A 23,077-nucleotide genomic window follows, 5' to 3' on the forward strand; every position below is an offset into this window, starting at 1 on the left:
CTGAAATACTTAAAAAAGTGTGTTGGCAACAAACTGAAATAGAGTGTTTTCACGATATTGGCGGTACTGAATGTAAACAATGCTACTGAACTGAACAGAACTCGCAAATTATGATGATTATTGCTGCTGGAAATGGTCAGTTATTATCATGTTTTGGGCTGTACTAATCGGTTGGACCGGGTCAAACATTTGGAGTACTATACACTGCCAAATGTTGTAACAAATCAAGGAGAAGAGTGCAAAAGACTGTCTGAGGAAAGAGGGTGTTTGTGATTGGCTAAACTAAACCAGGATTTCCAGGGCAAGAATCTTGACAACATTCGAGCTTATTCTTACCATTTCCAGTGAGGTAGGTGAAATATTAGGCTAAAATCTTAATCTTAAAAGAGAAGAAAGTCCTTCTCTATATATTGCAGCTTCCACACATTTTTGCTCCTGTGGTTTAGACAGCATAAATTAGCAGAAGGACATATTCAGTAGTACATTAACAGTGCAATCCATGCTATTGTTTACATACAAGTATCTCCAATATGGCCACGCATCCAGGTAACGAAAAAAAAAAAAAAAACGTGAGGTAAGTGCAAACCATCTATAAAATATTTAAGTTAAAATAAAACCTGAAAAATATATAGCTAAATAGAAACATTTCAAAAACAAAAACATACATAAAAAAATAAATAAAACTTGAACTAAAATTAAAGTCGTCATTCATTTTCATCACATCATATTACCTGTTATAAAAGTGAACAGTCACTGGTTACTGTCATTCTGCCTAATTCTGCCTTTATTGTTCCATGAAAAAGGCATCGTGCGTTTTCGCAACAATATTAGTTAAATAATTACAAGTTTCAATACCAAGCGAACTATGCCTTTAAATCGGCCTAATGCGGTCAAGTTTACAGGCTTTAAACCCCCTGTTGTTGGTGTTGCAAATCGGCAATCTGATTGGGTGACGAATAGCCACTAATAACGAACTTACCAAAGAAGACGTCCGCTGATTGGTCCATACAGCACGTAGGCGGGACTTAGAATGACTGCCTGAAAGGCAACATTGCCTGAGTCGCCATTGAAAGACAGCGCTTATTTGATATTGTAGAAATTACCCATTGAAGGCTAACCAGTGTTTACTATTGAGGCCAGGAAAAAAGGACAACACTACATAACACGGCGATAGCACAAATAGTCGTACTTGACAGGTTTAGATACGGTGTGTTTACAAAAACATCGTTTCATATCCGTGTCTGACACTTTTTGCCAGGGTTCTTTGTGTGTCGACAATGGTTTGTTTTTCTCCGTCAGGATCTCTCGTGATGATCATCGGATCCTTTTAAATGAATGATAGAGCTTTTAGTCATCCTGTTTAAAAGGGCGGTAGTCTGGTTGGAGTGATTAAGGGCAGAAAGGAGGAGGATAGAAGAGATTTCAACATTTAGACAACAAGGAGTTTGGAAAGGAGATGGGGAATTGTCTGAAATCTCCCACTTCGGATGATATCTCCTTGCTCCACGAATCACAGTCAGACAGGGCCAGTTTCGGCGACGCCAACGATCCGGATCAGGAACCGCCACCTCCATATCAGGTACGTAAAGACAATAAAATCTAACGTTATAAAATAAACAAAGAAAGTTTTCATTTGACTAAAATACTGTGCCTCGAGTCCACGCTCCTGCTTTTAATGTAAACATTCACATTGCTACAATAATAATCCTTCAAAAACGAATCCATACTAATAAACGAAAACATTATCAGTGGCACCAGGCTCCCGCAGGAGCTCCATCTGTTTAATTTCGCCCTAGACAGTGTGCCATACTAAATCCTCTTTGTTCGACATAAACTTGGCCTACAATTCACGCCAGGCCGTCCAGACAGATGGACAGCCTGCTATTTCATTTTTACTGCCGCCTCCGTGGCGTGTTGGTTCACCAGCACCAGGTTTATTGCGACAAAGTAACAATTCTGATTGTGACGCGCTTTGTTTGCAATTGTGACGTCATGATGTTATTCTGCCAGCCCTCTTTGTCCTGTTTGGTGTTTATAAAACTTGGACGTATTATTGCGTTTTCTTTCCTGAAAAGAACAAAAGAGAAGAGTCATGTTTGTTTTAGTCTATTGGCAGTTTTATAACTGCTCTAATTGAAATCTTGCCATGTACCCCTGTTGCACACATACTCCTGGTTGGGAATCACTGTACTAGGGCAACCAAGGGGCTTGGAGTCTCTGCAAACTTTCATAAGGTTTCCAACATTGTCTTAAGAGTCTCACTAGGGGATTTTCCCATTTTTTTTTTATGGACATGTGGAATTAGTCATGAGATCGTGTTTAAAATGATGTCATCTTGCATATTTGTTTAAAAGGAAGGCATTCATCTCATGTCAGCATGTTGTAACTCTTCCATGGGAGTTGGGTTTGATGGGATGGATGTCTTTGTGTAGGGCGAAACAAAACACATTTAAACAGATGATCATCTGTGCGCATTAAGCAAACCATTTTTTATACTGTGAACTGAAAGGAAGTTCAGCCTCTGTTGTGTTTGCTGTGGAAGCTGCTACATCCTCTTAGTTGTGTATTGATCTTATTCACTTTACGAAAAGACACCAGCAAACTGTGCTTCCCCATTAGCAAACCACCATCGACGCTTCAGGTTGCAAATGATAGGTAATCACATGCATCTCAAATAATCATGCAGTAAGTACTGTGACGTAACCGCCTCATGAGAAGTTTAGAACATTCTCTCTGCTCTTGGTTTCAATTTTGGCTGGATAATCTAGTTGCTAATTGGCACAGATTGGAAGCAACCAGCCAATGAAGGTAGAAGTGGGACGTTTTGTGCTGTACTCTTTGCGCTTATCAGCTGTACTAACAACGTTCTGCTACTTCCTCCTCCACATAGTCTCGAAACAGTCTGAATGTTCTGATGGGCTAGGAGACTCAGAGAACTACAGTTTATAAAATAGCTTATAGAGGCGTGTTGTTGAAACATTTCTAGGTAGTGTTAATGTGTCATGATCGCAGAAGAGGACCTGTTTTTGTGTAATTTTCCAGCGAACTGTGTTTTGTTTATTTGCAGTCCACACAATTAATAATTAAATGTGACCATGGACCACAAAATCAGTCAAGTAGCAAAGGTATATTTGTATGGGTCAAAATGATTGATTTAGGCCAAAAATCATTTAGTAAATTAAGTGAAGATGTTCCATGAAGATACTTTGTGAGTCTACTACTGCTAATATATCAAAAATTAATGTTTGGTTAATAATATGCATTGCTAAAAACTTCATTAGGATAACTTTAAGGTTATTTTCTTAATGTTTCAGATTCCAGATTTTATCCTAACAAACCATACATCAATAGAAAGCATATTTATTCAGCTTTCAGATGATATATAAATCTCAGTTGTAAAAAATGGACCCTTATGAAGGGTTTTGTGGTCCAGAGTCACAAATGCTAAATGGGAAGATATAGCACAGTTTTTGAAGCAAATCTCTCACTTCTTACAGCTCAAGAGTTGAAATGCAAACAGAATTTCATTATAGCATAAACGCCCTCTTTCTTGTATTACTAGGCCGCATCTTTCAAGAGGAGGCACCTTTCTGCTGAACGCCAGCAAAAACCGTGCTCAGCTTTCTGTTTTGTGAAGTTATTGAGTCTCTGGGGTGCACGATCAGACAAGGGTGTAAAAAAAAAAGAGCAGAAGAAGACAGCACCGTGCTGAATTCACCCGGCGTTTGTTAACGGCACTGCTGCTCTGTGCAATATTCCGATGGCACGCTTCAGCCTATTGTCGGAATGCTGGACAGACAGGAGGTCTGTTTGAACCACGCAGTGGATGAAAAAAATGCACAGCCCCCTTGAGAACCCAAATCATTCCCAATCTCAGCACATTCTTGTGTCGCTTGCCAAGAATGCCTGACGTTTTTTCCCCCAGAGTCTCAGGCAGGGAGCTAGAAGGGGCTGTCTGTGCTCTCAAATATGTACGAAAACTGTCCGGCTTATTTTTTTTAAGTTATAAAGGGATCTTTAAAATTCAGTCATAGATGGTTGTAAATTGCCTCCTTCAGAGGCCTTCAAAAACATGCTTCAAGTACTTTGATTTAGTCTTAGTCATAGTCTTATGACTAAAATTCCTTAGCTTTAGTCATATTTTAGCCATCTGAATTGTTCTAGTTTTAGTCAAGTAAATATCATAATTTTTAGTTGATTTAAATCTTCAGTGGATTTAGTCGGCTAAAATCTAATAGGTTTAATTACAGTGTAATGCGTTTATTAAGCATTTCTCTAAAATTACCAAACTCATTATATAGGTTTAATATTAAGGTTTTATCATGATATTCAACATATTTAACTGCTGTTCTCATAAAGAAACAAGAACATGGTCTTATTTGCATTGAAATGTCAGTAGTTATATAGGCTAATTATGCATTCTTTATAACAGCTTGTTTACCGCATTCTTCATTCTTTCAAGCAGTTGTATGTACTTCTATAAATAAAATTTAGATTCATCTTTATTAGTGCTACTAAGGTGATTTAGTCAAGAGCAGTGAGTGATTTTCTGTCTTTGATTGCTTGATTAACGTAAATGCCACAGAAAATAGCAACTAAACTAGGCTGCTGTCCCTTTAAAACCGAATGCTCAGATTCAGTGTCTTTACATAAATACTCATCAAAACAGACATTCAACATTATTTTGTGTGTATTTCTCAGTTTCATCTTCCCAAATCGTCCTTCCCTAACATTTTTGTCTTTTTATTCGTTGGCGAAAATGTCAATAGATTTTAGAAATAGAAAAATGTTGTTGACAAAAAATATTAATGAAATTAACACTGCTTTGCCGCTATTCCAAGTTGTCCTCTGTTAAAAGGATAGTTCACCCAAAAAAGAAAATTAGGTTTTATTCACGCTCATGTCATTTACACAACATACACAGACTCTTTTTTTTTTTTCTGTGAAACACAAATTAATTAATGTTGAATAATATCGATACCATTTTTGTCCGTACAATTACAGCCTTGGACCCCATTGACTTTCATTGTATGGACAAAAACAATAACACATTTCAAAATGACTTCTTACAGAAGAATGAAAAGAAGGTTTAGAGTTTAGAATGATATAAGCGTAAGTAAATAATGACAGAACTTTAATTTTTGGATCTGGTATCCCTTTAAGGTTTCTCTCATTGCATGTCACATTAACTGTGTGCAGAATAAGATAAGTATGTGTGCATGTAGCTAGGCTCAATGGATTTTTTTAGCTTCTACAGTAGTTCAGATTTGCAATTTGCAGTCTGAAAATGCAGGGGGAAAATCCACAGATTATATGAAGAGCATTGCAATTTGAGTTAAAAGTTGATTTGAAAATGTTATGCAAATTTTAGAATATCATACTTTAATTTTGCATGGTGCAAAAAGTAATGTTGAACCCATCGTATGTCAGAAAAAATGACGAAAAATGACGAAAGCACCTGTGGGAAATTTTCGCAAGAAGTGAAATGCATACCAATATTTTTTCTGAAATTGTTCTAATAAGAAACTTTTATTACTATTATGTTGAAAACAGCGTTTTATTTTTTTGGATTAATTTACTTATTTTATTCTTTGAGTACAAAGAACAGCTTTTATCGGAAACAGATTTTATTTGTAACATTATAAATGTCTACTTTCATTTTAGTAAATGAATTCATCTTTGCAGAATAAAAGAAAAAAAAATTCTTACTGACCCCAGTCTTACTGACTGAGCGTTTTAACAGTCAAGTATATTTACTTATCTGTTCTCTAAACATTTCACTTTTAGGTTTTCTGTCGCAGTTGATGTCTTATCAAAGCTCTCATGGTTCCTGGCTTTCTTTAGCTGCTGTGTTAAGAAGCATTAGCACCATTGTGTAAGGAGCTCAGTAGAGTTAGCCTAGATTCACACCCTGTGTCTCAGATGGAGACTAAACAGAACGAGTCTATTTCAGAACAACAGCCGGATCCCTTCCACTCCGATCTGCGTGACTGAACAGTAAATACAGTTTATGCAGTAAATCCAAAATGCATTAGTGTTTTGATGCTGTATAGTGCATCTAATTGAAATGGGAAATGAACTTGGGGGGTATTGATGAGAAGACAGACAGTAGTGTAATATGAGGTCTTCCTGGGCAGCAGCTGACAGCATTTGCTGACTCACGCGTGAGGCTGGACGTGGTGAGATAAGCGCATGTAGGTGCCAACATTAAAAATAATGGAGGTTCCCTTTGGCCTTACAAAAAGTGTTGTGGCTTCCTCACCTCTTTGCTCATCAATCGATTCTTTTCTCATTTCGCTTTTCTGTTTACTTCATGCTGTAGTTGATTTATCAGTCTGCTTTCTCTGTTCTCTGACTTTGAGGTCTCACCTTACCTAGTAGCCAGACTGCTCATTCAAAGTGGAAGTACTCAATCCTTACCCTTACTTTACCTGTCTGCTTTCACCTGCATACACTGGTTCTTCTGACATGGACACTTTTGGCCCTGTAGTACCTCTTTTAGGTAATACGTCATAAACCTTTCCACTAGGGTCAGTTGGATGGGTCAAATTCTTAGGGGTTCAAACCTGCAGTCTTTTAGTTATCATCTTAGGTCCTTGCCATGCCAATGAAGTAAAAACAATTAAAAAATCAGAAGTAATTCTTCAAAGCAAAAATCTTGGTGAGAATGACTAGAGTAAAGCAGGGTAGAAAGAGAGCGTTCTCTCCACTTAGCTTGGCTGATATGCTCATTGCTTATGAAAGAGGGATTTGAAGAAAGGTGTGGATTTCTATGAGGGGAAATCCATGCAGTTTACACAATGAACCATTCATTTGAGATAAACTTCTGCAAAGTGTGAAGAAACAGGCCTGCAGCTTGTGGAGCAAAGTGTTGGAAACTAAACATTTAACCTTTTAGTGTTTTGAATCTTGTTACGTTACATATAGTACACTATAAAGAAGATTTACACACAGGAAGAACCACATCATTCTTGTACCTTTTAAAGGACTCACCAGAAATACATTTAGCTTGTGCACTGCATAAGCAAGTAGTTGTAACCAAAGTTCTCCCTGTAACCAAATTCCCCTCAGTCTGGCACTGCTAAAATTGGTTGTGAATACTTGTGTCTCTAAACAGTGTGTCAATGTCATTTTTGCCTCACACTGCTTAAAGGGATAGTAAACCCAAAAATTAAAAATTACCCCTTGATTTACTCACCCCCCCAAACTAGAGATCGACCGATATGGGTTTTTCTATAACCGATGCCGATGTTTAGAGGTCAGGGTCAGCCGATGGCCGATATGTGCTGCCGATTTGTTTGGGCCGATTTTTAGGGCCGATATCTTGAAGTTCTCCCCTTTATTTGCATGCTAAAATGTCACACTAATGGATGTACATCATTTCTAAACTTAACATCATGAACAATGAACACAATGAACCATCTTGATTTTGTGCACTGCACAGTTATAAAAGATTTAACCAAAATCAAATCAAACTGACCAAGTATTAAATATATAAAAACTGTCAATAATTTACATAAAAGTTTAAGAGCTGAGATTAATGTTAAACTTTAAGGCCCGGTTTCGCAGACAAGGCTTAAGCCTAGTCCTAGACTAAAATGTAAGTCTGAGTTGTTTCAACTGAAATAAAATTGCACTGATTGATTTCAAAATATATCAGTGCCTTTATGCACACCAGTAATGTTTTTTTCTAAGCATGTTTATAAAAATTACTTAAATGTCCTAATTGAACTATGGTCTAATCCTGGTTTAGTCTAAACCCTGTCTGGGAAACTGGGCCTAAATGATTTATATACGTAACTGAGAGGACCTGCCAGCAGATGGCGGCAAGACACTGATTTAATTAGTGAATCATATCATTCATTTGATTCGTTTGAACAGCTGATTCATTCCTGAATAAAGCAAATGACTCTCTTTATGAATGAGAAATTGAATCATTTTGGGACTTTGAAATATCAGAATTTAATCCTTACCTTGATCTCTCAGAAATGTTATTGAATCTTACAAAAGTTTTGGCTTGGGGTCCTTCACAGCAGCGCGTTTTACCGCACCAATAACACGGGGCTGCCCGCAGACGTGCCCGACTTTAAATCGGCGCTACTAAACATGGATATCGGCAGATGCCGATATATTAAAAAATGGCAAATATCGGCCCGATATATCGGCCGGACGATATATCGGTCGACCTCTACCCCAAACATCATGGGTGTTTATGACTTCATTCTTTCAGTCGGAGTTATATAAAAAATGTTCTGGCTCTTTCAAGCTTTATAATAGCAGTGAATGGGGGTTGAGATTTTGAAACCCAAAAAACCCCATTCATCATAAAAAGTGCTCCACATGGCTTTGGAGGGATAATAAAGGCCTTCTGAAGCGAACCGATGCATATGTGTCAGGAAAATATCTATATTTAAAACTTTATAAACTGTAATCTCTAGCTTTCACTATAACTGTACAAGCGTTCACAAGCGAATGGCATTCCAGTGGAGGAAGTAGGACCTAAACCTAAGTTTTGTTTACAGCAATGGGAAAACGGTCTCCCTTTGGCTTATGTCAAATTACTTCGACATTTTTCTTTATATAATCCTTGATTTGTGCTTCTAATTCGTGATGTTTTGTTTTCTCCTTGCTCTTTCCTCTGCGTTCCTCCTCGTTCGCCTATGTCCTACATCATCTGCAAAAATACCACTCTCTGGTAAATGCGCATATGACAGTTAGCGGAAGCTACATGTGAAAAAATGCTGGGGAAACACATCCCAACTTGGGTTATTTGGCAACCCAGCACTGGGTAAATATTGGACAAAACACATGCTAGGTTATTTTGACCCAGCTGGTTGGGTTATATGTTTTTACCCACCATGCTGGATTTTTTTTTATTTAAGTCAACTATGGTTTAAAAAATTATTATATTGTTGGCTTAAAATGGAAGTGTATTCAACTGTTCTCTGTAATCACTTTTAACTGAAATAGTTCTCATTCTTTTGTCGGTGTGTTGGTGAAATCTAATCTAATCATTTGTGTAAAAAATATAATAACCCAGCATTATTAGAGTGATTACAGTTTATAATATTTTAAATATGGATACTTCAGAAGGCCTTTATTAACCCCTGGAGTACTTTGTGTGAAGTATTTTATTGGACGTCAAAATCTCAACACCCATTCACTGCGATTATAAAGCTTTAAAGAGCAAGGACATTTCTTAATATAATTCTGATTGTATTCATTCAATGAAGAAAGTCATATACACCCAAAATAGCTTAAGGGCAAGTAAACCATGTGGTAATTTTAATGTTTGAGTGAACTATCCCTTTAAGAGCCTTTATACACACATGTATTAGTGTTTGGTAATGGAGACCTGATTTTGTGCTGAGCTGGTACAAGCCGTTCCTGCACCGCTGACTTAGTAGCACTCAAACAGCTGTTTGTTTAACCTTCCTGCGCTCAGATAAGCAGCCACCTCCTCAGCCCTCTCGCTGCTAAGAAAAGTAGGACAAAGTGTGTTGGAGACCAAAAAAAAAAAGAAAGTTGATGGCAAAAAATTGTTGTTCCTGTAACACTGTCGAGATGTTTGCATACACTTTGAAAGTTTGATTTCAGCCTGAATATTTTAAACAAAATGTTTTTAAAATATAATTTAAATGCAAATGCAGCTGTTTTTTGTGATGTCAAAACATATTTTGACTCTTCTCACACTCTTCTAATTTAAATCTATATTTCAAACATCAAATTCAGTCATATTTTTGGTGTTACATGACCATTATCTGACTCTCTTACTTGGAATTAATATTTTACCTACTACATTTTATTTTTCTTTCTAAATTCCAGGGTCAGTAACAGTTTAAAATGATTCATTTATTTATATTTGTAGAAATTAATCACATTCCCCCCCCCCCAAAAAAAAATTACTATAATTTAGACCTTAATTGCTTTTGTGCCAGATAAATATCACTCTGACTGCATAAATACAGTATACAAAGATATCTTCAGTATAGTGAGCTGCTTTGTTTTGTTAGCTTATGAGTAGCTTTGGAAGCTACACTGTAAAAAAATTGCTGTAGTTCTGCAGCTGGTTGCCAGTAACTTACTGTAGATTTTTAATTTATGTTATTTACTGGCAACAGTTTGTTCAAAGTTAAATGAACATTAAACATTAACAAGTCTTTGTCTTTACAGAATAAAACTATAAAATAACAACCTACTGCAAAGCATTCTGGGAACCAGAAACCTTCATCAACCTTTTTCTGTTTTTTTCCTTCAGATTTTGGTTCCCAGAATGCTTTGCATGAGGCTGTTATTTTAGTTTTATTCTGTAAAGATAAAGACTTGTTAATGTTTAATGTTCAATTAACTTTGAACAAACTGTTGCCAGTAAATAGCATAAATTAAAATCTACAGTAAGTTACTGGCAACCAGCTGCCAGTAATACTGTAATTTCTACAGATTTTGTTTACAGTGTAATGTTAAAAGTAAGTAGCTCCTCCTCACTGTCTGTAGTCTCTGTCCACTGTGTAGGGCGGTTGAGCGTCTGGCTGAGTCATGCTACCCTGTAGCCTTATTTTGGCTAATGGAGTGAGGTACACATACAGGAATGTAAAGCACGGATGTCTTGCATTCTGGGTTTGTTGTGAAAGCACTGAATTAGCCTTGACTATGATTTGATTTCTGATAAAGTTGAAGTCAGTAGACGACACTGTTATCAGGAATAACAGCTGTTTTACTGGTTTATAGTTCTGTGTTATTATCTTTTTGGATTTTGAGGCAATAGAAGCATACAGTGAGGTGAAGGTCTGAATGGTTTTGTCTCGTCCAGTGAGTCAAGAGAGGGAGTGGTGCTTTCAGCCTTTTACTGGAACCGAGTCGGAGAAAGAGAGCAGAAAATGGACCGCTGGACAGTTTGTCTGCTCCAGTAATGAGGGAGGGCCGGATACTGGACGACATGCTTTGTTTAGCACCCAAAGCCTACCAGACCAAACAGAATTCCCCGCTCACAGCTCTCTTTTTTTTTTTTTCTCGCGCTTCCCTCATCTCTTTGTTTCGGACTGTCTGTTTTTTTGAACCAATCAAATCATTGAGTCTTGCACTCGTGGTGTTGGAGTGTCTGATGCTGTTTGTGTTTGTTCTCAAACGAGCAATTTAACAGCTCTGTGCTCTTAATGCTTGAAATATGATATGTCCACATACTGTCAGTTAGGATGCCTTTGTCTGGTAAATGTTTGAAGGTGGTGTACAGTAGATGTAAACCTCACAGCTTGATTGCGATGATTTTCTTTTTCTTGTCAGTGTTTTATTGATATATTAACATGGTAAGGTTTGTTTTATTGATATATTTACAAGGTTAGGCATATATACACTCCAGCTTTCCACAAGGCTACTGTTTTGACATTTTCATTTAATTTTGTAATGCCCTATATAGTGTTCACTGAACACTGTTGTGAGTCAGATTTGTTGGGTGAAAAACATCAGAATTACGAGTTTGTATCATGCAATACTGAGAAAAAAAGTCAGAATTGCAAGATATAAACTATAAATTGCTAGTATAAACTAGCAATTGTGAGAAAATCAGAATTGTACGTTTATATTCTAACTTTAACTCGCGATTGCAATATTATATCATGTAATTTTGAAAAAAAAGTCAGAATTGCGAGGTTTTATCCCGCAATTCTGACTTTATATCTTGCATTTCTTTTGATTAAATTTGATTACTTTTGCTCTTCCGTTTGGTGAGGCTAGTGTTACAAAAATGACACATTGCCTTTAAGATGTAACTTCATACTAAACTCTGCCTGTGAAGTCATTTGCTGACTAGGCAACGACTCAGCCTTTGTTAGCTTTCCATAATGTGAAATACAAGAGTTTCAGAGACTGTGTCAGAAGACGACACTGTCGTTGTCAGAACGATCATGTTTCGCTTCTGCTTCCAACTAAACGCACACATTCAAACACACACCTTTATTTATTTCTGGATTGCAGAGTGCTGATCACTATATTATGACTGTGTACATGCCTCACAGATGTTCTGTTTATTTGGTTGAGTCTTTTGCCGAAGTACAAATAAGTGTGTTTTCAAGTAGGCAGTGTAACCTGTCTGATGTGTCTGTCATGTGATTGTATTCTGTATGGCCACTGTGTGACCTAATTCTCAAGTGAGTGCTGAACCTGATCTCAAAGCTCACCTTTAATCTGATCTGAAATCAGAACTGCACTACGCCATGGTTGCGTTTCCCAGCAGCACCTCCCAGTCCTCAGGCCTGGTTTTTACAGAACGTGTCTCACTCCTGCCTATGGGCATTACTCCCCTGTGTGGAAACACGTCCTACTTCTGATTAATCGTTATCGTGGTGCTTGCGTATATGAATGTGGGTTAGAGGTTTATAATGTAAGGAAGTAATAAATATCTACCAAGTCTGATTATCCTTGGAGCAATATCTGAGCTTTGGCTGTGTGTGGCTGTTCTGAGCCAAAGCAGTGCTGTTTTTTTTTTTTTTTTTTTTTGCTGTTGTTCCCAAGACTGCAAGCTTTCTGAGTGTGAAACCTCCAGTCCAATAACCATCAACACCACCATTCACAAATCAACACTGATTTACAAGGCTAATTTATTGTATTTTAAAGAGGTGATCTGAACTCTAGGGTACAATTGTTGACACCTGAAACGAAATATTAATGTCCTCTCTTGGGTGTAGTGGTAATTTAATGGTATTGTGCTCTAATGTAGTTACGTTAATACAGATTATGCACAGGGGTATGTAAACTTTTGAGAAAAGAAAGGTACATAAACTTGTTAGCAGAACATATAGAAAATAATAAAAAAGGGATAATAATTTACTGTACACACACACACACACACACACACACGTGGACCACAAAACCAGTCTTAAGTAGCACAGTTATATTTGTAGCACAAGCCAAAAATACATTGTACGGGTCAAAATGATAAAAAGTAAAGATTGTGTTCCATTAAGATATTTTGTACATTTCCTACAGCAAATATATCAAAACTTAATTTCTGATCAGTAATATGCAATGCTAAAAACTTCATTTGGACAACTTTAACAGCGATTTTCTGAGTATTTTGATTTCTTTTTGCACACTTCCAGATATTCAAATAGTTGTATCTTGGCCAAATATTGCCCTATCCTAACAACCATACAGCAATGGAAGCTTATTTATTAATCTTTCAGATGATGTATGTGTGTATGTATATAATATTTTACATATTGTATTAAAAGTTGATTTTATATTTATATTGTTTATATTAAAAAAAACGATATGTATGTATGTAAATTAATTGTTATATTTTCTTAATGTGTGTGCATATGTGTAAGATATTAAATGTGTGTACATAATTATTTTTTGTATATTTTATATATTTTTATGTATTTTATTAAAATTATTTATATGTAAGTGTGTGTGTGCGTACATACACAATTCTATTAATTTCTATTTTATTTTGTATTATATATGTGAATATACATATAATATTTTACATTTCTATTTTCTATTTTTTTGGTTTAATGTAATAATTTTAATTTCTATAAATTGTTATATATTTATACTTTATATATTATTATGTTATATTTTATAATTGTAGCCCTGAATAAGCAGTATGACAGATAAATATATTCATCAGAGCAGTGCTAAGAAAAAATATCATGGGTGTGTAATCTAATGACTAACTATTGTCTCTACACTAAATTTAAGTTATAAGAGCTGTTAAAGAAATTTTTTTCTGTGTATGAAAAGGTTTTGCTCTTTAAGAAATTCAAATAAATGTTTATATTTTGATTTAAATTTGTTGTATCAGTGCTGTACTTGTTCTAATGACAATAGAGCCTTATGTGCAGTTTTTAGCAGAATGTGTATCACACAGAGCTTAAACATACTCACAGTCTCCCAAACAGCTTTCATTAGTGAATGCTGAGCAGGCACCTGTCTCACTGGGAGCTATTGTTCACCTCCCTCTCTTCATAAGTACCCTTTGGACTCAATATGGTCCCATTTGGGCTTCTCACATCAAAATGATGCAAAAAGGGAGAGATCGCCCCCTGGTGGAGTATTGGTGGCACATGTCTCAAATATGAAGATGCTTACTCATAACTGTATTGAGCGTTATATACCTGTGTAGTCAATTCCGGATTCATTTAGTCATATATGAGTGTGAGTGTTATTTTAAGTTGCATAGGTGTGGTTAATAATTTCATGAATAACCAAAACCATGAATATTCACTATTGTTATATGTGTGTGTTTTCAGGAGCAGATCCATGTGCCCGTCTATCACCCCACTCCCAGCCAGGCCCGGCTGGCAACACAGCTGACCGAAGAGGAGCAGGTGCGGATTGCTCAAAGGATCGGCCTCATCCAGCATCTTCCCAAAGGTGTCTATGATCCAGGCAGTGACGGCACTGAGAAGAAGATTCGAGAGTAAGTGACGATACTGTGTCTGTCTGTCTGATGAAATATGCTATGACTAGGACTATGCTGAAATTATGAGATTATTTAAATGTTTAACGGCATTAGGCTTTAGGCATAGGCACCGCCTTAATGGAATTTAATTATCATCAAAGAGAGTAGAAAATATCACCAGTGCAGCCAAACACATGGATAAAGCTGTTTAACTGTTAGTGCATGTTTGAGATGAAACTGTTTGTCTGACCTAGAGATAATTTTGTCAGGCTTTTTTATTAAATTAGTCTTAGGACCAGATTTACTAACAGCTTGCGCCAGTGCAAACCTGTCTTTTGGCGGTAAAATACTAAAGACGCTCAGTGAAAATTTACCACTGAAAAGCTGTGGATACAGTTATTTCTGCACCTGACCTTATCGAATATGCATTTGTAGGAGTTTCCCTTTCAGACTCAATTTATGTCATTAAAATGAATCACGCAATTTGATTTATCAACTTTGCACCCATCAAATTACTGGTATTTGCGCCATTATTTGACGCCCAAAAAACATGTCTTAAAACATGTCTCTTGGTAGGTTGCATTGGTCATTATGGAAATGATCTGGCTCCGTCTGTGTTCATTAATGTGCGAATTGTCAGAGTTTTCCCCTCCCATCTGCACTTTTATGGAATTGCACTTCTAATTCTTATGATAATTTGCCCTGTTTAGTAAATCTGTCTCTAGTCTTTTAAATTAGTCTTACGGTGATGATACACGGGGCGACATTTTGAGCAATGGTGGTGAAACAGTTATTATTTAGTTATTATCATATTTAGTCAACCGTGTCCTGTTTTTGTTTAGTCATGTTTTAGTCAACCAAGAGTGTGTTCACACTTGTCATGTTAAGTTTGATTAAAACTGACTCTGGTGCGATTGCTCTTTAAGTGCGGTTCACCTAAGTGTGAACGCTGCCATCTGAACCCTGGTGCACACAAAACCAGCAGACCAAGACCGCTGAAAAGATGGGTCTCGGTCTGCTTCCAAATAAACTCTGGTGTGGAAATATGAACACGGACCACTTTTAAATGAACCAAAAATAGGATGAATTATAAGATGCGATGCTATGCGATATGATTTCATGAAGGGAACAAGCGGTGTATCTAAAACAAAATGAGCAGAAGGCAAATGTGGAGCAACGATGAGGTAAAGTGGCTTTTATGAGCTCTTTGTGAGTTTGCAGGTGGTGAAAATCAAATCAAATTCATGCTTAGTGTGCACGCTTAGTCTAGCAGAAGGTGTAGACGACTTAAAGCGGTGCTGAGCAGACCGATCAGTAAATGGGTACTTTGCATGTTTTTCTTTTGTTTGGAATGTTTGGTAAGTTCCATCACAAAATGTACGTGATTCAACTCGACCAATCAGGTCTCACTATGCTTTTTTAGTGTAAAACACAATGCTTTTAGGTTAAGTATCTTTAGGTTCGCTGTCAAAAATGCCAGTGTGAACGCTAAGTGGACCAGACCAAATGTATAATTTTCCTTTTTGGTCCTGACCAAATGAACCGAACTACAAGTGTGAACACACTCTAAATGTCTGAGCATTTAATCAATGAAAACTTTTCTCACATTTTCTGGGGATTTGAATTCTTGATATCTGGCGACCTCACACTTGAAAGCTCTAGTAACTGAGGCATGTAGCAATCCACAATAATATTTTGTCTTCTTTCGACAAAAATAAAAAGAGATTTTTCCAGTTTAACGGCGGTAAAAATAGTTAACTTAGGATTGGGGCTTGGGTTGGCCACCCCACTCACAGCTGCTGCTTCCGTCTCATTTTTCTTGACAAGAATTACATTTATTTAGACGCAGAACATCTTTACAACCACATTAAAAGGGAAACTTTTCAGACGTGCGCTCCAACTTCACTTCAGTGCCAGGCGCTAGTTAAACAAACACGAAACAGTACAGGTGGCGAGGGAGCTTCATCAAAATAACAGTAAACTGCCGTCAGATGAGATGTCAGGCTATATGTGAGTAAAAATTAATTTTCCTGTCCTGTCAGCTGTTATACTGTGCTCGTAGCTCGCAAAAATGTGACAACGCACACTGTAGCCTCTATCATTTCATATGAAAGAGCGATGAATATTCGTCAGATCCATGTCACGTTCCGAAGCGGCAGCTCTTAAAGTAATAGCAGCCAAATTACCGGTCACACTTTATATTAGGTGGCCTTAACTATTATGTACTTGCATCAAAAACTAAGTACAATGTACTTAATGTGGTCATATTGCATTGCAAAACACTTTTGCATCTATTAAGGTGGGATATGGGTAAGGTTATGGACAGGTTTGGTAGTATGTGGGTAGGTTTAAGGGTGGGTTAGGGTGTAAGGGTTGGTTCAACAGTGGTAATTACAGAAATTAATTACAAATGTACTTACGTATAGGTTTTTAAAAATATATAAATGTTCACAATAAGTACATTGTACCAAATGATTAATTTAAATGTAAGTACATAGTAGTTAAGGCCACCTAATGTAAAGTAGGACCAAATAACCCAGCTGCTTTTATGTCTATTAATCAAAGAACAAAAGACAAAAAGAGGAAATTAATAACTTTTGTAGTTTTAAGGATTCGTCTAAACATAATTTAGTATTTAGTGTTTGACTTTATTCAATTTCTGTGTATTTCCTACTTGCTGAAGGGCACATGTACATAAAAGGCTTTTATGAAGATTGTTTTAAGTTCACTTAAATTAGAAGTTGTTATTTTTTTAAAGTCTAATAAATGTTAAAATTGATAGCACTCAATTATACTGTAATGTTAAATGGCTGTAGTTAATTAAATATAAGAAAAAAATAAGTTTCCTAGAGACATCAGTAGTATTGGTATCAGTGATACTCGTCTTATGATGCCATTAAACAAATATAATTAATAAAAATAATAAATTAATTTAGGAAAAAATGTGCAAAAAATATTGATTGACAGCATTATTTAAAATACATTTTAGTCTCATCTTTTATTGTCAATGATATTGCAAGTTGATATAGTCACAGTTATCATTTATTGACCTTATTGTCGTCTCGTCATCATCTCATTATAGTTCTGGGATGAAAGCTTGTTTTTGTTAATGAAATTAACACTCGTCTGACCAATGCTAAGATGATCAGTAAACCAGTTAAAAAACAGTCATTATTTTGAAAATGCAATCACAATAACGATACACATTGTTTTGCAAGGAAAACTGTATTTATTTGCATTCATAATTTTGTTATGAATGTAAAGTGTTCTTGTATATGGAATGAAAGCATTAAAATAAGTAATTACATTTAAAAAATAAAAATTATTAAAAAACATATTTTTAATGTATTTTGAATATCAAGGCTGTTTATTTGATCAAAAATACAGAAAAAAGTGAAATATTGTGAATTATTACTATGTAAAATAACATTCTTATATTTTAATATACATTAAAATCGAATTAATTTCTGTGATGAAAGCTGAATTTTTCAGTATCATTACTTCCGTGTCACATGATCCTTCAGAAATCATTCTAATATGCTGATTTATTATCAGGGCTGGAAACTTTTGTGTTGCTTAATGTTTTTTTTTTTTTTTTTTTTACCTGTGATAGAATTCTTTGATGAATAAAAAGTTTAAAAGAACAGCATTTATTTAAAATATAAATCTTTTCTAACGATAGTTAGTAAATGTTTGTTCCTTCTTTTTTTTTAAAGAAATTATTACTTTTATTCAGCAAGGAGGTGTTAAATTTATAAAAAAGTGATCGCAAAGGCTTATATTGTTAGAAAAGAATTATATAAAAAAAAATGCTGTTCTTTTTAACTTTTTATTCATCAAGCAATCCTAAAAAAATATAACAGGTTTAAAAAAAAAATTTTTGTGGCACAACTGTTGCCAACATAGATAATTCTTATAATAAATCAGCATATTAGAATGATTTCTGAAGGATCATGTGATGAAATTTCAGCTTTGCATCACAGGAAAAAAATTACTTTAATATATATATAAAATAGAAAACATTATTTTATTTTATATTATTTTAACATTTTGCAGTCTTGGTTTTTTTTCTGTATTTTTGATCAAATAAATGCAGTCTTGATGAGCATTTAAAAACTCTTAGTCTTAGTGATCCCAAACTTTTGAGCCTTTGCAAATAAATGCTTTGCCTTAGAACTTTCTATTCAAAGAATCCTGGAAAAAATGAATCACAGTTTCGATAAAAATATCAAGCAGCACAACTGTTTCCAACATAGATAAAAATAAGAAATGTTTTTGAGCTGCAAATAAACATTAGAAGGATTTCTGAAAGAACATCTGCATATTAGAATGAGTTTTGGAGGATCATGTGACCTTGAAAACGGGAGTAATGCTGCTGAAAAATAAGCTTTGCTGTCACATGAATAAATTAGATTTTAAAATACATTAAATTAGAAAAGTTATTTTGCATTTTATCAGCATTTCAGTATTTCATATTACTGTTTTTACTTAATTTTACTTTATACAAAAAGCTTCAGCCGTGGTGAGTATGAGAGATTTCTTTGAAAAACATTACAAGCAAAACACAAACACAAACTTCATTGTAGTTTATAAATTCCCAAAAATCTTTAATTTAAATGAAGCCAAACAACCTGAAGCAGATTTACAAGATGGAAACCATAAAAAGCACATCCCAGAATAGTGTTCCTGAACATTCTGTTGAGTGATTATTGAATTGTTTTTGAATTACAATTCAGTAAGTTCATCTTTCTGTCATTCCGATTCAACGTCCCACAGGGCGTAACCGACTTTTAAATTCTGCGTTACGCCCAACCCTGGCAGCAGCCTATAGAAACCCTGTGCCCTTTGTTGCCAAGCTTATAGGTGTGTGTTAACATGTTCTCTCTTTGCACAGGTGCGTGATCTGCATGATGGACTTTGTGTACGGAGACCCCATCCGGTTCCTCCCCTGCATGCACATCTACCACCTGGACTGCATAGATGACTGGCTGATGAGGTCCTTCACGTGTCCCTCCTGTATGGAGCCTGTAGATGCTGCCTTGCTCTCATCCTACGAAACTAACTGACTACTGCCTGCACTGATCCCAGCCCTGCACACACACACACACACACACACACACACACACACACACACACACACAACCCCTGAGCTCTGTCCTCACACGGCCCCTTTGCATAAAGAGACAAAGTGTCCGCTCAACTGGGGCATGGGATGATGTGCCTGTGGCATCATGGGATAAGGGAGGCCACAATGATAATTAAACCTCTCCTGCATGGTCCTGCTGGACAGGGAAATCTGCAGGAGCCCTTTTGCACCCTGACGACTTTATCATGTGATTCCTTTGTCTCTCATCGACAACACCCAGATGAGCCGGTCACACACCATGCCACTGTAGCAACACTTACACTGGAAGGAGACGAACCTTCGAGAAACATACTGGAGGACTTGTAAAACATCTTTAATGTTCAATCTCTATTTATTTCTTTCTCTCTCAGTGTCTGTTTCCATAAAGGGCTCGTTTGATTTCTGCCGAAGCTGCAGTGGAGCAAAACCAGTGGTATTGCACATACACATGCAAAGAAAGAAAAAAAGTCTCATCATGAAGTTTGCACTTTTGACTCATTGAATTAAGCCCAACTTTATATATATAAATATACACACACACACACACACACACACACATGCAAATGTGCATCACATAAGACTTTTATTTAACCACATGTTAGCTTTTGAGTTTGTATATTTGTTTGGTTGTTTTAAACTACACAATGAACACTTCAGCTACTCAGTGTGTTGAGAAATCAGCATTTCTCTTGATTTATTAAGTATAATTTTTTTATTATTATTATATATATAAATTATATGTACACTACCAGTCAAAAGTTTTCAAACAGTAAGATTTTTAATGTTTTTAAAGAAGTCTCTTCTGCTCACCAAGACTGCATTTATTTGATCCAAAGTACAGCAAAACAACTAAATTTTGAAATGTTTTTACTATTTAAAATAACTGTTTTCTATTTAAATATATTTTAAAATGTAATTTATTCCTGTGATCAAAGCTCAGTTTTCTGCATCATTACTCTAGGCTTCAATGTCACATGATCCTTCAAAAATCATTCTAAAAACCTTTTTTTATCAGGATTCTTTGATGAATAGAAAGATCCAAAGATCAGCATTTATCTGAAATAAAAACGTTCACAAAAAATTCTGAAAATTAATACGTTTATTTAGCAAGGATGCTTTAAATGGATTAAAAGTGATGATAAAGACATATATAATGTTACAAAAGGTATCTGTTTCAGATAAATGCTGTTATTCTGAATTTTCTATTCATCAAAGAAACCTGAAAAAAAAAACTGCTGTTCAACATAATAATAAATGTTTTTTAGAATGATTTCTGAAGGATCGTGTGACTGGAGTAATGATGCTTAAAATTCAGCTTTGAAATCAAAGGAATAAGTTACATTTTAAAATGTATTCAAATAGAAAACAGTTATTAAATAGTAAAAATATTTCAAGATTTTACTGTTTTTGCTATACTTTGGATCAAATAAATGCAGGCTTGTTGAGTAAAAGAGACTTATTAAAAAAAAATCTTTTGACTGGAATTACAGTTTTTTTTTTTTTCTTTCTTGCATTTAAAAACTCACATATTGGTCAAGTTGAAGTGTTTAGTTGCTTTTTGCTTTGTGAATCATGTTTTTCCTTTAGTTTTAAAATCATCAATACTGTTTAATGTAGTAACACAACCGAAAAATGTATTTATCGACAAAAAACACTGAAGTCAACGAAAGTCGGAAAGTGGGGTCAGCCTTGAGTGAATAATGCAATATAGGCTGTAGTGACTCATGAAAGTACATGTATGAGTGTGCAAAACTGCTCAATTATAATTTCACCTTTCGCTGGTGCACTTGTGTGTTTAGTTAACTTTATTGTACATAATGCAATGAAATATATATATTTTAGTGACTTTTATTTGAATTTTCAGTACCAGATACTTTAAAATAAGTCTTTATGAGGGACTCAGATGCTTAGAAATAATTTTAAAAAGTCATTTTGAATCCTTATGGATTCAGCCAAGTAATATGAGAGTTCCCCCCCCCCCCCTCTTGTTTGTGGGGGTAACAAAGGTTTTCTCACAGACTTTAAATTCTTGGCATTAATTTGCGGTTTTGTTGACTATAAGATCACGGGCAGTATGATCACACCCAAAGCTGGGATGTGCTTGAGTAGCTGTTTGATGTTTTGGTTTATTCTTAGTGAAATTTTGCCCAGCCCTTGCGCTCAAAAAAAAAAAAAAAAAAGCACAAGAGAGAATAGAAATCAAGGAGTCTCTATTTTTCTTAACTCTCAAATTTTATATAAAAACAAAGTTATTGCTAGAAATTAGAAGTGATAGTAGGTAATGCGCTTTTGGCATTAAATCTGTCCCCTTAATTATTCAAAAAGGAAAAAAAGTTCTGGTGGTTAGTGGCTGCTATTGAAGTGAAGATTTTCGGTTTTTCCTCGTGTTTGAACTCATGCCTCGTGTGGAGTGACTGTAAGTGTGTAGTTAATGAAGGTGAGGGATATATTCTTCATAGAAAATCCATTGACATGGTTTTGCACAGTACTTTTAGTTGTAGTTTTTGTCTTTTTTTTTTTTTTTTCCTGTCTCTCCATAAAACGTGGAGCTCCATTGCCTTAGACCAGACAAGCAGGAGGCTTTTGGACATCCTGGGCTGACGGAGGCTCTACACCAGCATCGGGAGGACAGAGTGATGATGGTGATGATGATGAATAAGCATTTGGACATGATAAACCGCGCTCACAGACACTTTTCGCTCCTGAGAGACATGTCATCAATGCAATGCCATACATGAAACTGATTCTCCATGATGTGCTGGGAGCACATGGACTTTATCTGTGATCTGTTTGTTTGTGACACGTGTGTGTAAGGCTGTGAGAGTCTCCCGTTTGTCTGTCTGTGAATATATATATACATAAACATGTATGTATATATAAAATTATGCATCTTCTATGTACTTCGGGCAAATAATAAATAGAATTTATGCTATGAAATTGTCTGCGTGCGTTTATTATTTAGTTTGAATACCATTTTTTAATATTAGGAAGGTTTTCTGTAACACATTAAGATCACTTTCATTGAAAATTTAGTCAAATATGTAGTGAAACATTATGTTTATGTTATGCTTGAAGAAACCTACCTGAAAAACTATGCTTTAAACGCAAAGGATGGTCATCAAATGTTTTAATTTAGTTAATATAAGGTAATTGATAAAGAAAATCTATTTATGACATTGTTTCTGACCGCATCCTTATTTTACAGCATTTTTACACAAGTGTCCAAAACCTTTAACTGTCCTGTAGCTTTGCAGGTATAGGTCTCTTGAAGCATCTTGGAGACATTGTCACAGTTCTTCTGGATTTCGTCTCAGTCTGTTCTGCTTCTTGTCATTCCAGACGGACTGGATGATGATGAGATCAGATCTCTGTGTGGAGCACTGGCTGCCCTACTGAAAAAAAACAGCATATGCTGGTAAGGTATGTTTTGGTGCTGGGATGCTGGTTTTATACTGGTTCATGCTGGTCCTTTGCTGGTTCATGCTGGCCCTTTGCTGGTTTATGCTGGTTTATGATGGTCCTTGACCAGCAACATGTCCAGCATTAACCAG

At 35.7% G+C, this 23,077-nt stretch overlaps 1 protein-coding gene across 1 annotated transcript; it reads left to right on the forward strand.

Annotated features, from left to right (window-relative positions):
* Positions 1 to 1,051: 1,051 nt before the first annotated feature.
* On the forward strand, positions 1,052 to 22,463 carry rnf11b (ring finger protein 11b). Its single transcript, XM_073818801.1, has 3 exons — positions 1,052 to 1,579; positions 14,250 to 14,419; positions 19,296 to 22,463. Exons 1-3 carry the CDS (start codon positions 1,457 to 1,459, stop codon positions 19,465 to 19,467), a joined length of 465 nt encoding a protein of 154 aa, XP_073674902.1. The 5' UTR covers positions 1,052 to 1,456; the 3' UTR covers positions 19,468 to 22,463.
* The last annotated feature ends 614 nt before the right edge of the window (positions 22,464 to 23,077 follow it).

This window comes from Garra rufa, chromosome 15 (genome assembly GCF_049309525.1).
Source record: "Garra rufa chromosome 15, GarRuf1.0, whole genome shotgun sequence".
Taxonomy (NCBI): domain Eukaryota; kingdom Metazoa; phylum Chordata; class Actinopteri; order Cypriniformes; family Cyprinidae; genus Garra; species Garra rufa.